The 14956-nt window shown below is 46.0% G+C and overlaps 1 protein-coding gene across 5 annotated transcripts in view; it reads left to right on the plus strand.

The window, feature by feature from the left end:
• Window positions 1-14415, plus strand: part of LOC110498627 (CXXC-type zinc finger protein 4) — a 32483-nt gene extending 18068 nt beyond the window's left edge. For 4 of the 5 annotated variants that reach the window (XM_036933840.1, XM_036933843.1, XM_036933841.1 and 1 more), the window contains one exon: window positions 12604-14415. In XM_036933840.1, coding sequence (XP_036789735.1) covers window positions 12604-12648 — 45 coding nt within the window. In that variant the 3' untranslated portion in view covers window positions 12649-14415. The remainder of the gene's footprint in view (window positions 1-12603) is intronic. The other variant, XR_005034220.1, reaches the window with a different exon arrangement.
• The last annotated feature ends 541 nt before the right edge of the window (window positions 14416-14956 follow it).

Here is a 14956-nt window from a genome sequence, read left to right on the forward strand (position 1 = left end):
GAAATGTGGGGGTTGATATCCTGATGGCTCTCTGTACTGATAGGCCTAGGACTCATGGCTACTGAAAAGAGAAGGGTTCATCTGTAGGATTGGCCCAACTTATTCATTCCCATAGCTGGGCTGCACTCGACAAGGCTTTTACTGCCCTTATGCCCTTACTAGTAGATGGGTTAGCAGAAACATGCAACTCTTAGAATTAAGACTGTTATTTAAGCAATAAGGCCCAAGGGGGTGTGATATATGGCCAATTTACCACGGCTAAGGACTGTTCTTAGGCACGACGCAACGCTGAGTGCCTGGATACAGACCTTAGCCGTGGTATATTGGTCATGCACCAACAAACCCCCAAGGTGACTTATTGCTATTATAAACTGGTCACTAACATAATTAGAGCAGTAAAAATAAATGTTTTGTCATACCCGTGATATACCATGGCTGTCAGCCAATCAGCATTCGGGGCTCGAACTGCCCAGTTTATAATATAGGATTAGTCATTGTGGTTTTGTTAAATTACATGTTAGAGCATTATTTTGGTATGATTCATAGATTTATGAGTAAAAGCCTAACTGTGTTTGATAAACATGCCAGAATATTGCTGCTGCACTGTGACTATTGCTGCTGCACAGCCGTTCTGGTTAACACTAGTTCATCTGTTGCACTGTGACTATTGCTGCTGCACAGCCGTTCTGGCTAAAACTAGTTCATCTGTTGCACTGTGACTATTGCTGCTGCACAGCCGTTCTGGTTAACACTAGTTCATCTGTTGCACTGTGACTATTGCTGCTGCACAGCCGTTCTGGCTAAAACTAGTTCATCTGTTGCACTGTGACTATTGCTGCTGCACAGCCGTTCTGGCTAAAACTAGTTCATCTGTTGCACTGTGACTATTGCTGCTGCACAGCCGTTCTGGCTAAAACTAGTTCATCTGTTGCACTGTGACTATTGCTGCTGCACAGCCGTTCTGGCTAAAACTAGTTCATCTGTTGCACTGTGACTATTGCTGCTGCACAGCCGTTCTGGTTAACACTAGTTCATCTGTTGCACTGTGACTATTGCTGCTGCACAGCCGTTCTGGTTAAAACTAGTTCATCTGTTGCACTGTGACTATTGCTGCTGCACAGCCGTTCTGGCTAAAACTAGTTCATCTGTTGCACTGTGACTATTGCTGCTGCACAGCCGTTCTGGTTAACACTAGTTCATCTGTTGCACTGTGACTATTGCTGCTGCACAGCCGTTCTGGTTAACACTAGTTCATCTGTTGCACTGTGACTATTGCTGCTGCACAGGCGTTCTGGCTAAAACTAGTTCATCTGTTGCACTGTGACTATTGCTGCTGCACAGCCGTTCTGGCTAAAACTAGTTCATCTGTTGCACTGTGACTATTGCTGCTGCACAGGCGTTCTGGTTAAAACTAGTTCATCTGTTGCACTGTGACTATTGCTGCTGCACAGCCGTTCTGGTTAACACTAGTTCATCTGTTGCACTGTGACTATTGCTGCTGCACAGCCGTTCTGGTTAAAACTAGTTCATCTGTTGCACTGTGACTATTGCTGCTGCACAGCCGTTCTGGCTAAAACTAGTTCATCTGTTGCACTGTGACTATTGCTGCTGCACAGCCGTTCTGGCTAAAACTAGTTCATCTGTTGCACTGTGACTATTGCTGCTGCACAGGCGTTCTGGTTAACACTAGTTCATCTGTTGCACTGTGACTATTGCTGCTGCACAGGCGTTCTGGTTAACACTAGTTCATCTGTTGCACTGTGACTATTGCTGCTGCACAGCCGTTCTGGTTAAAACTAGTTCATCTGTTGCACTGTGACTATTGCTGCTGCACAGCCGTTCTGGTTAACACTAGTTCATCTGTTGCACTGTGACTATTGCTGCTGCACAGCCGTTCTGGTTAACACTAGTTCATCTGTTGCACTGTGACTATTGCTGCTGCACAGCCGTTCTGGTTAACACTAGTTCATCTGTTGCACTGTGACTATTGCTGCTGCACAGCCGTTCTGGTTAAAACTAGTTCATCTGTTGCACTGTGACTATTGCTGCTGCACAGCCGTTCTGGCTAAAACTAGTTCATCTGTTGCACTGTGACTATTGCTGCTGCACAGGCGTTCTGGCTAAAACTAGTTCATCTGTTGCACTGTGACTATTGCTGCTGCACAGCCGTTCTGGTTAACACTAGTTCATCTGTTGCACTGTGACTATTGCTGCTGCACAGCCGTTCTGGTTAACACTAGTTCATCTGTTGCACTGTGACTATTGCTGCTGCACAGCCGTTCTGGTTAAAACTAGTTCATCTGTTGCACTGTGACTATTGCTGCTGCACAGCCGTTCTGGCTAAAACTAGTTCATCTGTTGCACTGTGACTATTGCTGCTGCACAGGCGTTCTGGCTAAAACTAGTTCATCTGTTGCACTGTGACTATTGCTGCTGCACAGGCGTTCTGGCTAAAACTAGTTCATCTGTTGCACTGTGACTATTGCTGCTGCACAGCCGTTCTGGCTAAAACTAGTTCATCTGTTGCACTGTGACTATTGCTGCTGCACAGCCGTTCTGGTTAACACTAGTTCATCTGTTGCACTGTGACTATTGCTGCTGCACAGCCGTTCTGGCTAAAACTAGTTCATCTGTTGCACTGTGACTATTGCTGCTGCACAGGCGTTCTGGTTAACACTAGTTCATCTGTTGCACTGTGACTATTGCTGCTGCACAGCCGTTCTGGCTAAAACTAGTTCATCTGTTGCACTGTGAACGTGTGTATCTAGTGTAGTGGAGCAAACGAGCTCGGCCACAAACCATACTGCTAATCCACGAGGAAGAGTGATGCATCTGATACTGGAGAGGAAGAGGAGGATTTCATCTCAGCGCAAATGGTTTATTCCCTTTGCTACGTCTCAGCTCCCAGCCCCCCCTCCCCCCTCCCCATTTAACTTATCTCCAGCAGTGCCAACAGACCCCCCCCCCCCCCTCCCCATTTAACTTATCTCCAGCAGTGCCAACAGACCAACCCAACATTTTTTGATGGTTATCGTTGCGTAGGTAATATTCTCTCTGGTTGAAGATAGATGTAGAAGGGGGGTGTTTGCGTTATGGCTGACGTTTGATGCAGGGAAGGCGGCCGAGGTTGTGTGTGTGTGTTGGGAGTGGAGCAATGGCGTGTAGGTGATTGGTCTGTCCGTGATGGCGGTCTTGGATGGATGAGGAGTAGGGTTATAAGCAGGCGTTGGGTGGCTGGAATATTGGCTAGAAGCGTCGATGAGATCTGAAGCACGCACGTAAACACACACACACACCCCTCAGAGTGCAGGTGGTGATGGATTGCCGTACCTTCCAGGTGTGAGTCTCTGCAACGCCCCAATATTCCCCTCAGAACGACGTGACAGGCAGTATATAACCCATCAGTTAAGGCTGACTGCACCGCTGCTGAAACTTCTTCCAGGCAGGGAGAACTGGGCTGTGTCCCAAATGCACCTTATTCCCTACTTGGTGCGTTACTTTTGACTGGAGGCCAATTGGCCCTGTTCAAAAGCGATGTACTGTATAGAGAATAGGTTGCCATTTGGAACACAGCCGTGGAGAGCGGCCCAGAATCTGTGACTGGCTCTCTCTCCTACCTAGGCTACACTTTGGTTGGTTCTGACAGCTTGAGTTTCTTTTCCCCCACATCCTTCCTCTTTACCTTTGTCTGCCTCCACTTAAGAGCGTAAAGAAATTCATCAAGGCGATTTTTATTCTCCTCTTAACCGTTTAATTTCAAGATGTTACGACATGATGAAGGGGCCTATCTAGACAGTAGCAGCCTGCTTTGCCTTGACGTGGCGTTGCTGGGCTTTGTGGCAGCGGGAACTTTGGGGCGGAAAAAATAACCAAATAGTTTGACCTTCGCTTGTACTTGAGTTTCAGTTTGGGTTGCAGTTGTTACGGCGTGTGGAATGTGTTTTTAATTACAGTTGAGAGGCAGCGCGTTGGGAGAGACTGCTAGCCTAGTGTCAACGAGCGGGTGCGTGTGTGTGTCCTCACGTGTGTATCTATAGCTTTGTGTGTGTTGTATTTTATTAGCAGAACACCAGGGCTGTCAGGATTGACTCCTCCAAAGGATTGCAGCAGTTGTTGGAAGGTGGCCTGGTTCCCAGTCAGTCTAGCCGTTAATAAATAATGGCTGTGTCAGGGTAACGTATGGATGGGGGCGGTGTGTTATAATGAGGCGTTCTGGAGCAGAGCACATCAGGCAGTCGAGAAGAACACCACTCTCCCCAGACTGCTATTCACTTCAGTTCAGCCTCCCCTGGTGAGAGTGTGGAGGGGAAGGAGGTCTGCCCAGTGACAATGAACTATGTGTGTCTCCTGAGAAGCTTCTGTCTCTGTCTGTCTCTGTGTGTGTGTGTCTGTCTCTCTGTGTCTGTCTGTCTCTCTGTGTCTGTCTGTCTCTCTCCCTCTGCTCTGATTTTTCAGACACTTCACACATTTTTCCCAGACTCTTTTTTTTTCATCCCTAGCGCAGTTTCTTTTTCTTTGAGCGAGAGGGAGGGAGAGAAAGTAGTAAAGTTCCTTGAATATTCTGTTCAGTCAGAAGCATAAAGAGAGAGTGTGTGGCCGAGCAGGGAGTTAGTACTGCTCAGAAATGGTCTGGCGTAATTACGGCTGAATTAAGTTTCATGACCGTAGCGGTGGGGAAGAGTGTGTGTGTGTGTGTGTGTTTGGGGAAGGGGAGATTGTAAGAGAAGGTTAGTGCCAGACATGTCTCAAGGGAACCAGGGCACATTTGCAATCACCCCAAGTTCAAAAGGGTAATTTATTCACCGTCTGTGGTTAAAGTAGGGCTGCTCTGAATGCCAGTGGGACTCTTCCTCCTGGAAGCAGCCGTCGCTGCTGAGCCGTGTAGAGAGAGCGGGAGGGCGGGAGAGACGGAAGAGACAGTATTTTCAGTTTCTCTCTCCTTTTTTCCCCTCTGTTCGTCTCTCCTAGATGTTGTTGTTTCAAGCCCGGCCCTGGGTGGCGTCTTTTAGCCCACGCCGGCGAGCATATTTCACGTTTACGCTCATTCACATTGACGTGCGGCGTTGATTGAATTTGAGGTGCTGCGGCGTGGCCCATTATCGTCCTCATCGTCTTGAGTGGTTTATCTCTGGACCCTACCAATGCTACACTCTGCTCTATGTGACGCCTGCCTGCCGGGTGTGTGTGTGTGTGTGTGTGTGTGTGTGTGTGTGTGTGTGTGTGTGTGTGTGTGCATTAGACTGTGAATGTGAGAAAGAGAAAGGGAGGAGGGATGTGTTTGAGTGCTATCTGGTGTGTGTTATCACAACAGCCCTGACAGACTATCAGATCAGGGGGGTTGATTATGAGTCAGCAGCCCTCTCCTCCTCATCCCACCTTTCTCCTCCCCCTCTACCTCTCACCCCCCCCCCTCCTCCCCTTTTCAACTCTCTTCCTCCCCCTCATCCCTTTTTCAACCCTCCTCCTCTCACCCCTCCTCCCCTTCCTCCTCAATCAGGACACGCCAGACTCCCACCATTAACTACACTGCCATGGCCGATCAGCTCAGCTGTCGTCAGGACCTCACTGTATCCTTCTAGGAGAGGAAGGCCAGACTAGTGCACATCTATTTTTTTGGGTCGCATACATATATTTAGCTAATTTTATTGCAGGTTTAGCAAAATGCTTGTGTTCCTAGCTCCAACAGTGCAATAATATCTAACAATACACATATTAAAAAGTAAAATAATGGAATTTAGAAATAAATAAATATTAGGAAGAGTCCGGAGTATACATATATTTATACCACAGCATTGCTGAATACTTGTTTCTGATTGGCTAGAAGGGTATTCTAGTATGGACATTAAAACCAGATAACAGGACACCTTGAAATCAAGATGCAATATGCGCTTACACATTCAGACCATACTCGCTACAAAGTCACAGAAAGCTAAACCAACAACTACACAAAACTACATTGTAAACGCAGGTCCAACGAGGAAAAAAGTTAGCTAGTATTGATTCGTTTTTAGAGACACATTTTTTTTGAGCATCTGATGCCCTAACGTGACAGTGATGAACATTAATTCATTTCTCCGGTCCTCTCCGCCACTAAAACTGTCAAATCCTCCCACATGTTTCTATTTTCACCAGCTGTTTTCAGCAACTGATCTTTTTGAATTCGATTGCCATATTGACAAGTTTGCTACCAACAAATATTTAGCTAGCTTTTAGCGTAGTCTTTGATATCCAATACGGTCTCCTCGTAATTAACAGAGTTGACGAGTGTTCTGACGAGAAGGCAAGCTTTTCTAGGTCTACCAGGCAAAATCAGGCATTATCAGCTTATTGTTATGGATGTATCCAAATGAATGTCAATAGAAAACAGCTACTTTGCTGTTATTCTGGCTGCAGATGTTGTGACTGTGTAGCTGGTTAGCAGCAAGCAGGGGATAAGAACGTTGCCACGGAGCAAAGAAAGAACGACTTGGTCGCGGGTATTGTACAGGGTATTGTACAGGGTATTGTACAGGGTAATGTACTGGGCGGAGGCCGGCTAGTGTTGACAATTTAACAGTCTGATGGCCTTGAGATGGAAGCTGTTTTTTCTAGTCTCTTTGTCCCAGCTTTAATGAACCTGTATTGACCTTGCCTTCTGGATGGTAGCGGGGTAAACAGGCCGTGACTCGGGTGGCGGAGTTCCTTGGTGATCATCTTGGCCTTCCTGTGACACACCGGGTGCTGTAGATGTCCTGGAGGGCAGGCAGTGTGCCCCCGGTGATGCTTTGGGCTGACAACGCCGCTCTCTGTAGAGCCCTGTGGTTGCGGACGGTGCAGTTGCTCTACCACGTGGTGATACAGCCCGACAGAGTACTCAGTAAAAGTACAAGTTTGAGGGTCTTAGGTGCCAAGCCAAATTTCTTTAGCCTCGTGAAGTCCATGATCAGCTCCTTCGCTTTGTTGAGGGGGAGGCCCTCACCTCCTCCCTGTAGGCTGTCTTGTTGTTGTTGTTGTTAGTAGTCAGGCCTACCACTGTTGTATTCTCTGCAAACTTGATGATTGAGTTGGAGACATGCATGGCCATGCAGTCATGTGTAAACTAGGAGGACAGGAGGGGGCTGAGCACGCACCCTGGGGGTCCCCTGTGTTGAGGATCAGTGGAGTTGTTGTTTACCTTCACCACCTGGGGACGGCCTGTCAGGAAGTCCAGGACCCAGTTGCACAGGGCGGGGTTCAGACCCAGGGCCCAAAACGCAATGATGAGCTTGGACGGTACTATGGTGTTGAAGGTTGAGCTGTAGTCCATGAACAGCATTCTTCCATAGGTATTCCTCTTGTCCAGATGGGATAGGGCAGTGTGCAGTGCGATGGTGATTGCGTCATCCATGGATCTATTGGTGCGGTATGCAAATTGCAGTGGGTCTAGGGTGTCAGGTAAGGTGGAGGTGATATGATCCTTAACTAGTCTCTCACAGCACTTCAGGATGACAGAAGTGAGTGCTACGGGGCAATAGTCATTTAGTTCAGTTACCTTTGCTTTCCTGGGTACAGGAACAATGGTGGACATCTTGAAGCAAGTGGGAACAACCGACTGGGATAGGGAGAGATTGAATATGTTCGTGAACATTCCAACCAGCTGGTCTGCACATGCTCTGAGGACGCGGCTGGGGATGCCATTTGGGACGGCGGCCTTGCGAGGGTTAACACGCTTAAATGTCTTACTCACATCAGCTATTGAGATGGAGAGCTCATAATCCTCGGGAGTGGCCGTGACCCGCGTCGGTGGCACTGTTTTCCTTGAAGCGGGTGAAGGTGTTTAGCTTGTCTGGGAGCAAGACGTCGGCGTCACTGTTTTCCTTGAAGCGGGTGAAGGTGTTTAGCCTGTCTGGGAGCAAGACGTCGGCGTCACTGTTTTCCTTGAAGCGGGTGAAGGTGTTTAGCCTGTCTGGGAGCAAGACGTCGGCGTCACTGTTTTCCTTGAAGCGGGTGAAGGTGTTTAGCCTGTCTGGGAGCAAGACGTCGGCGTCACTGTTTTCCTTGAAGCGGGTGAAGGTGTTTAGCCTGTCTGGGAGCAAGACGTCGGTGGCACTGTTTTCCTTGAAGCGGGTGAAGGTGTTTAGCTTGTCTGGGAGCAAGACGTCGGTGTCTGCGACGTGGCTGGTTTTCCCTTTCTAATCCGTGATTGTCTGTAGTCCCTGCCACATACGTCTTGTGTCTGTGCCGTTGAATTGCGACTTCACTTTGTCTCTTTGTCTCACTTCGACTTCACTTTTCCTGTCGTTTTGCTTGTCCGATTTGCCTTATGGAGGGCATAACTGGACTGTTTGTACTTGGCCATCGTCCCAGTCACCTTGACGTGGTTAAATGTGGTGGTTCACGCTTTCAGCTTTGCACGAATCTGTCCACGGTTTCTGGTTAGGGTAGGTTTTAATAGTCACAATGGGAACAACATCCCCTAGACACTTCCTTGTGAACTCAATGTTATTCTGGGGCAACCCGGAACACATCCCAGTCCGTGTGAACTCTGACTTCCTGTCTCCCCCATGTCCCTTTTTAAAGATATTTACCTGAACTCTGTGGCTCTGCTTTAAATGTCAGGGCCTTTCCAGTTTGGGGGTTTGGAGTCATTTGTATTTTTCAGGGGAGTTGTGAATCTCTTCACTCGGTTAAAGTCCAACCCAGTAGTGGCTCACATTGTGTTCCTTACCTGTGTGTTATTGTAGCTGGGTAGTTATGCTCCTCTGGCGGCCTCAGAGTTCCAGTGGTGTTGACGTGAGGCTGAGCCGCTGCGTTACCCTGGCTTGATATGAGGTGAAACCTCAGTGTTACGCCGGGGACAGGGGAGCAACACTATCAGCCCTCCTCACCCTCCTTTTCCCTTTCTCTCTCTCTCTCTGGTCTCTCACACGCTGTGTCATTCTGTTTCATTTCTCCATCTCTTTCTCTCCCTCCCTCATCTTATTTCTCTTCTCCATTTATCTACTCTCCACCACCCCCCCCCCCCCCCCCCCCCCTCTCTCTCTGCCTCCTTTCTCTCTGGCGGTGGGTTGATGGAGTGATTTCGATGGGATGCTGCGGAGGCAGGCAGGGGAGCGAGGAGACGTGGAGCTGTGCTAATTGAGCTGCCTTTGTGCCTGGTCACTGCAGTGAGCCAAGGCAAGGGACCTGGGAGAACGAGGGAATCTGAGAACACACACACATACTCTGTCTCAGACACACAATGCAAGCAGCACTCAAGAGTCCCCACCGCCAAATAGATCGATAGCGCAGGACTTAACAAAACGGAGACATGGCGAGCGCCCACATCAGGGTCATTATTGTGGAGAGTGGAGCATCTCACTTCCATCCAGGGACTGATCAATGACCGAATGTATGGATCAACATAAACATCCTCCCCTTTACCCTCCTTTCTCTCACTGCCTCAGTCTTCTACCTAACAAACTGTCATGTTTCTGGACTAGGGAAGCTTATACCTTTTTGCACACTCAAAGCAAACTGTGTCGGCTCCATCATTTATTTTAGCAGTGTCCTTTTTTTTTGTTGCATGGTTCAAGCGACTTTGGTAGATGTGTAACCCGGCTAGCTCAGTACAGCATGGTTTGGCATGGCTCTGTCATGTCAAATGCCCTCTGTTAAAGTATCATGTTTTAGGAGTGTGGTGGTGGAGTGAGCTTCAGCACAGGGTTCCATGTTGCTTATTGTTTTTTCTTGCTCTTAGAATGTAGATCCTGGTTATTGGACTAACACATTGCAGCACTCCCATCTATTTCTTTCACATTCTTATTTTGGGGTTTAATTTCAAGGATCTGCTCCTGGTGGAGGTTCTTTCCCATGGCTGGGCCGCTTCTTAATTACGTGTGAACATGGAAATGCGTCTCGTACTGCGGATTACTTTTAGGCTCCTCTCCCACTCCTCTCTCTCTCTATTCCTCTCTCTCTCTCTCTCTCTCACACTCTAGCTGTCTGCTTCAGCTCTGTAGCTCTCTCTCTCTCTCTCTATTCCTCTCTCTCTCTCGCTCACACGCTAGCTGTCTGCTTCAGCTCTGTATCTCTCTCTCTCTCTCTCTCTATTCCTCTCTCTCTCTCTCTCTCTCTCTCTCTCTCTCTATTCCTCTCTCTCTTTCTCGCTCACACGCTAGCTGTCTGCTTCAGCTCTGTAGCTCTCTCTGTTGCCAAGAATCTCTGTCTCCCTTTCTCCACGTTTCACTCCAAATTTCACACACATTTTCACTCTTTCAGTTTGTATTAGCCAACATTATTCTGACACTCACCTTCATTCATAGATAGTTTGAGACGTTTGTGGGAACCATGTGTTCGGAACCTTCACAGCCTTGCTATATTCTCTTTCAGTATGTTACTTCAGTATTTGTTAAGGCATGACACGTTATGATGTTGGCTAACTCTCTGTTTTCTGGGTCTCGACCGGGTTCCATTCTCCTGGATTCTGCTGTGTCCCGTCTTCCATTCCCTCCTCTGTTCCAACCAGAGGAGAAGCTTTGAGGACATTCAGTCATTTCCATGTTGTGATCTCCAGTATTTCATTGAGCCTTTTTGTATCGCCAACAGGCGACAGTAGCGTTAGCCTGCCAGTACAGGTGGGAAGTAGATGTGGGGGAATAGGTTCCTGTAAGTGTGGGGTTATCCTGCGTTTTAGCCCACTTGAAATAATGGTAAACAGAGCACTCAACCAAAGAGCAGAGAAATAACCACCTAAAAAAGTGTGTTAATTGAATAAATGAATCCATGGTTGTGTTGAACCTTACTAATTGAATAATGTTGCCATAAGATGTACTTTAAATGCTTTCCTGGTTGGCTGACGGTTACACTGAGGGGGAGGTAGTCTGTAAACTCCATTAACTGGGCCTGTAAATTACCTACATTACTAAAGTGGTAAAGTGGCATTTTTTCAATTAGCCAGCTAAATACTGTAGGAATTTGTAGGAATGAAAAATGTATTTTCTAATTGTACAACTGCTTACTTTCTCTGTATACTGTAGGAATTCACACTGTAGGAAAGTGGTGTCTCGCGATTTAATGTATGAATGCTTCCCGTCTAATTAGTTGAGACATTACTGTGCTTGTGTGGGTTTTGTAAAGTGGAAAGGGGCAGGTGACATAACGGACCAGAGAGGTTATGATAAAACCATTGTGTGTCGTAACCCATTCTGATTGCCTCGGTTGCTCTAGTATTAATCTTTACACGACGTCGGGGGGGGGGGGGGGGGGGGGGGGGGGGTGTTGTAATTCCATATTTGGATGAGTAGGCCTGTATTCAGTGATGTTAGTGTTTGGCCGTATTGATAGAATTGTAGCCTCCCTCCCTCTGCGTCACTGGTTCACTGACTGACTCGCTGGTACATCAATTAGTTGGTTGTTGTTACACAAGTGCTTAGCAGTATGCTTGGCCGCTAACCCATCACCTGGTTCACTAACACAGTGCTGGATCTCTACCCATGTTCCCTCTTGAGGTCCGATCTGTGTGACTTTCTAGTGAAACACCTGTTTTGTGGTGGGAAAATGTGCATTTGCATCCTTGTTTATTGTTGCAATATAATGTTGCAATATAATGTTGTAATATAAAGTTGTGTACCTGGTATATCTCACATGGCAGTTTTGTTGACAAAATACAGAAGGAAAGTTGAATAAATTGTATGTTGCTGGATCTTTTGTTATATGCATGAACGGGTGATTGAATGAATACATAATTTGCGTACCAATATTTAAGCTCATCCCACGTAGGATTATATGACATACTGTATCATAGCACCAGAATTGGCTAGCTACTTGTTGTTAATGCAGCCCACATCTTGGTTATATCAGAGTACCTAGCCCTAAGACACTCATCCACCTCCTCTGTGAAGAGTCAGTGATTATACTCATATTGAAATATCACATTTCCCCTCCTCTCTCTTCCACTCCTCTCTGCTCAGAGTAAAGTGATTTTTTGTTTCAATCAGACACCACCGTTTCCATCGAGCTGGAGTGGAAAAAACACACAAAAAACAGCTAATTGGTTATGGGGATTTCCGGGGACTCTTTTTTTTATGTTGTGAATTAAAAATGGTAGTTGGTTTCCAAAAAGGAAGTGGCTGTCACTCCAGTGTAGTGGGGCTGGCGCGGCCCCAAATTGAAATGACGCGCTGGTTCCCCCTCACTGCGGCTGGAGCTTCCCGTAATTAAACGCCTCATTGTTGCATCATGGGAATTTTGTGGTGAATATTTCATCATGGTGTAGTGATTTATTTGGGTGTGGGTGTTTTTTAGGGAGGTGGGTGGTAGGTACTGGAGGTGTCTTTAACCTTGGGACGCTCTTAGAGGAAATTAGACGTGGGGATAACTAAGGTATGTCTGGGTTGAAGAAGTGAGTGGTTTGACTGCTCAGCTGTTGTGGTCGTTCTACAAACAAAGTATTCTTTGTGAGAGAAAATAAAGATTCTAAGGTGAAATCCGGGCCACCTCAGACAACATGCAGTAGGCCTCCTGGTGTCCCAGTGGCCTTGTATATTGTACTCACATTTTTTCCCCTTGGTTTTAAAATGCTCAAAAGAAGAAAGATACACTTTTCCTTTCGCCTTGGTAACTGTTGCTAACCGTTTGCCTTTGCTCTTTTCGTTTCTCCTACAGAGGACACCAGTCAACAATGGCGAGGCATTCCGGTGGTTCTTTTAGAGCGCCCGACCTTAGTGACATCAACACGCGGTCAGAGGTCCAGTTAGAACTCTGATGACATCACTGCAGGAAGCACTGGGGGTTCAGAGAACCCAAACAACCTCCCAGTTTTTAAACCAGGAGGCAGAAACTCTAAAAAGATGAAACGATAAACATTATGGTGTTGGTTTAACTCTGTAATTTCCTTTCCTGTGTAATTATTGTACCTTTTGACAGTATCATAATGTCTATTTTCGGTGTATATGAATGTGTTTCCGTGTCGTTTGGCTGTAAAGTTTACAGTCAATCTTATGTAAAGGACTCAATGGACAATCATCACCAATACGTCAACAACAAAGATGGCCGCTGCTGGGATTGATCATGTGATCGTCACACACAACCCCTGAGCAATAATCTTTAAAGTTGATTATTCTGCTTGTGTTTTCCCTTTATTTCCATTTTCAAATTATTATATCGAAGCTGAATTATTTTTTATAAAATGTGTCATTTTTGTTTAATGCTTGCATTCCCTGTTTGTGTGTGCGAGCGCCTCTGACTGAGAGAAACTATAAGGTCCTCCTTGGTAAATGTCATGTATCATATAAGTGACGCACCATGCCAGAGAGAACGGCATTATTATTTAGATGCTTTCATTTGGGCTTTCTTTCAGTTTTTGTCCAGCACGTTACTGAAACAGGGCACATTGTCTTGTGTAGCGAGTTGTACTTTATTGGAAAACAAAAAGGAGCATCGTTGTGTTAGTTACTGCACAAAGGGGTGGTTACGAGCCAGACTGCGTTTCTCTTCGGTTTTGATACGCTTCAAAGATGGTGTTATGATTGGCTATTTCATGTAACTGTCTTGCCACCTCCTGACCATCTTCTGGTTTTTGTTTGAAATACAAAGGTCATCTTATAGGTAACACTATACTTAAATCCTGCAGGTATAATGCCTCATTACTTATATCCTGCAGGCATAATGCTTCATTACTTGTTTATTAGCAGGTATAATGCTTAATTGCTTGTTTATAAGCAGGTATAATGCTTAATTGCTTGTTTATAAGCAGGTATAATGCTTTATTGCTTGTTTATAAGCAGGTATAATGCTTTATTGCTTGTTTATAAGCAGGTATAATGCTTTATTGCTTGTTTATAAGCAGGTATAATGCTTTATTGCTTGTTTATAAGCAGGTATAATGCTTCATTACTTGTTATAAGCATGTAATGTCCGTTAGAATGTCTTATGAGGTTTATGATATATACTTGCAGACTAAGTAAAGTGTTACTGGTTATTACACCCACGCTGTCTAAAAGGGACTTATTAATAATACTAGTAAAGGAATTCTGAGGTTAAATTAACATTATTCAAATGGAATATTAAGTCAACAGTACAGTTTACATATCTGACAACAGTTATATACATTGTTCACTGTGAGTATCTGTCTGACTACAGTTATTCTGGAAGTACGGGACTTTCCATACCTTTCTCCTGCAGAGACCACAATAACAACAAATGTCTGTTGAGCTGAAGCCAGAAGTGAACACATTCCAAAAACGACAAAAAATGATTCAATAAATGACTCATCGTCTTCAAAACCCTATTGTTGCATGTGTAAATGTGTTTTGGTTTTAAAGATTAACAAGAATTTGTATATTGTTGTTGTGATGCTTTTATGTGTTAAAATAAAAAAAAAAGGACTAAAAACAAATATTTTGAATGTCAACGAATAACGCAACATTTTTATCCTCACATTGTACAATTAAATATTGGATTATGATTCACCTGCAATGTTTTTCCTCTCTCATTTGCTGCTGCTGCGAAGCATCACTCAAACAACAACGAGGAGAGGATATATAAACAGCATTGGTTGCATCCCTAGTCACGTCTCCCCCGGAATACTAAAATGTCGCATGGTGGAAGAGAGTCATTCCCAGAGGCAGCAGGCTTTAAAGAACTAGTGAAATCCCATGTGGTTTGTCACACTGGTAGAAGGAGGAGGGGAGGGGGGCGCCTGAGATGGCTTGTGCAGCCCGAATGATTTCCAGGTCTGGGGGGGGGGGTTGGCGAGAGTAGTGAGGGGGACAGTGGAGGAGGGGATAGAGGGGTGCATTCGGGTTTGCTGTGAATTACTGGGGTCGCTGAGGAGACGGTGGAAGATGAAATCATCCGGGACCGACTTTTTCCTCCTCGGTAACGAAACCCACGCAGCCGTAACCTGCGTCTTGAGCTGCTGGCGGCAAAAGGCCTGAGAGAGGAGAGCTACATTGGAAATCGTTCTGCGTGCATTCCGCGGCAGATGCGTCTGTGTGGCAAATCCCCGCCACCGCCG

This window comes from Oncorhynchus mykiss, chromosome 10 (assembly GCF_013265735.2).
Source record: "Oncorhynchus mykiss isolate Arlee chromosome 10, USDA_OmykA_1.1, whole genome shotgun sequence".
In the NCBI taxonomy this organism is placed as follows: Eukaryota; Metazoa; Chordata; class Actinopteri; order Salmoniformes; family Salmonidae; genus Oncorhynchus; species Oncorhynchus mykiss.